Source organism: Sander lucioperca, chromosome 8 (assembly GCF_008315115.2).
Source record: "Sander lucioperca isolate FBNREF2018 chromosome 8, SLUC_FBN_1.2, whole genome shotgun sequence".
NCBI lineage: Eukaryota > Metazoa > Chordata > Actinopteri > Perciformes > Percidae > Sander > Sander lucioperca.
Genome location: NC_050180.1, coordinates 192,501 through 195,000, shown reverse-complemented (window position 1 = coordinate 195,000; position 2,500 = coordinate 192,501). Strand labels below are relative to the sequence as shown.

The window sequence follows — 2,500 nt, the reverse complement described above, 5'->3', positions numbered from 1 at the left end:
GACTACGTGAGACTATTTGAGCCCCTGTCCGCCCGTCTCACCGTGTTCGCTCTCGTCCTGTCCGGTGTTCTCGGGCGTGCCGAGGCGCGTCACCTCCTCTGGGGCTTCTGGGTAAATGATGGCGGTGTCGCTGCGCTGCAGGTACTCGGCGATGGTTGCCGGGTGACCGTCTCCGTCCTCCAGCTTACGTTTCAGGAAGAACTCGTCCAACTCCGAGACGCCGTTACGCCGCTTCACTGTCGCAGGAAACACAGAAGAAGAAAACGTTATACGCCCCGTTAAGGTCCAACCTTACCTACAAACCTCTCTGGTCAGGCTAATGTCAACACGCCTTTCATTCAATATATTCAGACTTTCATTCAATATATTTAGACTTTCATTCAATATATTCAGACTTTCATTCAATATATTCAGACTTTCATTCAATATATTTAGACTTTCATTCAATATATTCAGACTTTCATTCAATATATTCAGACTTTCATTCAATAATATTCAGACTTTCATTCAATATATTCAGACTTTCATTCAATATATTCAGACTTTCATTCAATATATTTAGACTTTCATTCAATAATATTCAGACTTTCAATATATTCAGACTTTCATTCAATATATTCAGACTAATATATTCAGACTTTCATTCAATATATTCAGACTTTCATTCAATATATTCAGAATTTCATTCAATATATTCAGAATAAGATTCATTCAATATATTCAAACTTCATATATATATATATATATATATATATATATATATATAATCATTTGAAGTTATATTTTATATATATATAATCAATCTGCTGCCAAAACAGACGGGGCATACAGTATATGTACATATATGTGTGTTTGTGTCTGTGTGTGTGTGTGTATGTGTCTGTGTGTGTATACATATATATATATATATATATGTATATGTATGTGTAGATTGTAACGTGTCTGACCTGCAGCGTGCAGCGAGGCGTCCGGACCGACGGCGTCGTACTCCTCCTTCCTGTCGTCGTACTCCTCCTTCCTGTCATCTGTTCAATAAAATCAGAAAACACAAATATGTATTAATATTATATTAGATATATTAGAAAGACAGAAACCTAAAAAAACGACTAACATCGCAAAAACAATTGTGACCAAAAGTAGAAAAAAATGCCTCAAATGTCAAAATATTTTTCTCGAAAAAAGCGACAAAAAAGTAAAAAAACGCAACAATTACATCGCAAAACAATTCTGAAAAATAGGTCGATGAAAGTTCAGAGAAATGCGAACGAAACTTTGAAGAATAGTATGAAATACTAATGTATATGTAAATTAGATTTAATATCATATAATGAAAGATGAAGAAGCAGAAATGTGTTTTTCACAATAAGAGCTGCTGTTGTTGTTGTTGTTGTTGGAGGAAGTAAAATGGCGTCTCTTTGTTTTCATTCCTCTTTTTTTCCTCGAGAGACAAGATGGAGCAATAATTACCTTCTTCTTTCTTTCTTTGTTCCCCTTTCTTTCTCTCTTTCTTCCTGTTTTTCTTCTCTTTCTTTCATTTCTTTGTTCTGACAACGTTAGTATAACTGAGGACTGTGTGGACTCAACCCCCGGAGAGACATGTTCCCTTAAAGGGGAAGTTCGATATTATGCTAGACAACATTATGAAAGGATCCCTACAGAGATAGACCTTTTAGATAAAGAGTAAGATCCTTTTAGTTTAACATGAAACAGCCCCGAAATCACCATCGCCAAACTACACCAGACTCCATGTAAATAATCAGGACTTTTAGCATATATAGAGCCAGCATATTTCCACCAGACTCCATGTAAATAATCAGGACTTTTAGCATATATAAAGCCAGCATATTTCCACCAGACTCCATGTAAATAATCAGGACTTTTAGCGTGTATAGAGCCAGCATATTTCCACCAGACTCCATGTAAATAATCAGGACTTTTAGCATGTATAGAGCCAGCATATCGCCACCAGACTCCATGTAAATAATCAGTACTTTTAGCGTGTAAAGAGCCAGCATATTTCCACCAGACTCCATGTAAATAATCACTACTTTTAGCGTGCATATTTCCACATGTAAATGGGTGAATTAAGGGTTTATTTCAACCAAACCAGAGTGGTGATTGTTGGAACAGTGGAAAGATGAACCAAGACGGCTTTTGATAGTTTGATTTAGTTTCTGTCCACTTTGAATGAAGTGTGTTTTATGATGATAAAAGTCCTGATTATTTACATGGAGTCTGGTGGGTTTGGTGATGGTGCTCTATACACGCTAAAAGTCCTGATTATTTACATGGAGTCTGGTGGGTTTGGTGATGGTGATTTCGGGGCTGTTTGATGTTAAACTAAAAGGATCTTACTCTTTAACTAAAAGGTCTATCTCTGTAGGGATCCATCCCATAATGTTGTCAGACACTCAGAATAATAATCTGAGTCTGTCAATGTCCCTGTTTTGCAGCCTTTAGACCGTGTGTAGGTGTGATGTAGGAACCTCACCATTGCCGT

At 36.8% G+C, this 2,500-nt stretch overlaps 1 protein-coding gene across 9 annotated transcripts in view; it reads right to left on the bottom strand.

Annotated features, from left to right (window-relative positions):
- LOC116066827 (zinc finger E-box-binding homeobox 2-like) overlaps nt 1–2,500 on the bottom strand; it is a 67,446-nt gene that overhangs the window by 19,928 nt on the left and 45,018 nt on the right. For all 9 annotated transcript variants that reach the window (XM_036004210.1, XM_036004214.1, XM_036004213.1 and 6 more), the window contains 3 exons: nt 2,492–2,500; nt 948–1,025; nt 42–236 (listed from right to left, as the gene is read on the bottom strand). The exon at nt 2,492–2,500 is cut by the window's right edge and continues 249 nt beyond it. In XM_036004210.1, the coding sequence (XP_035860103.1) occupies nt 42–236; nt 948–1,025; nt 2,492–2,500 (282 nt within the window). The remainder of the gene's footprint in view (nt 1–41; nt 237–947; nt 1,026–2,491) is intronic.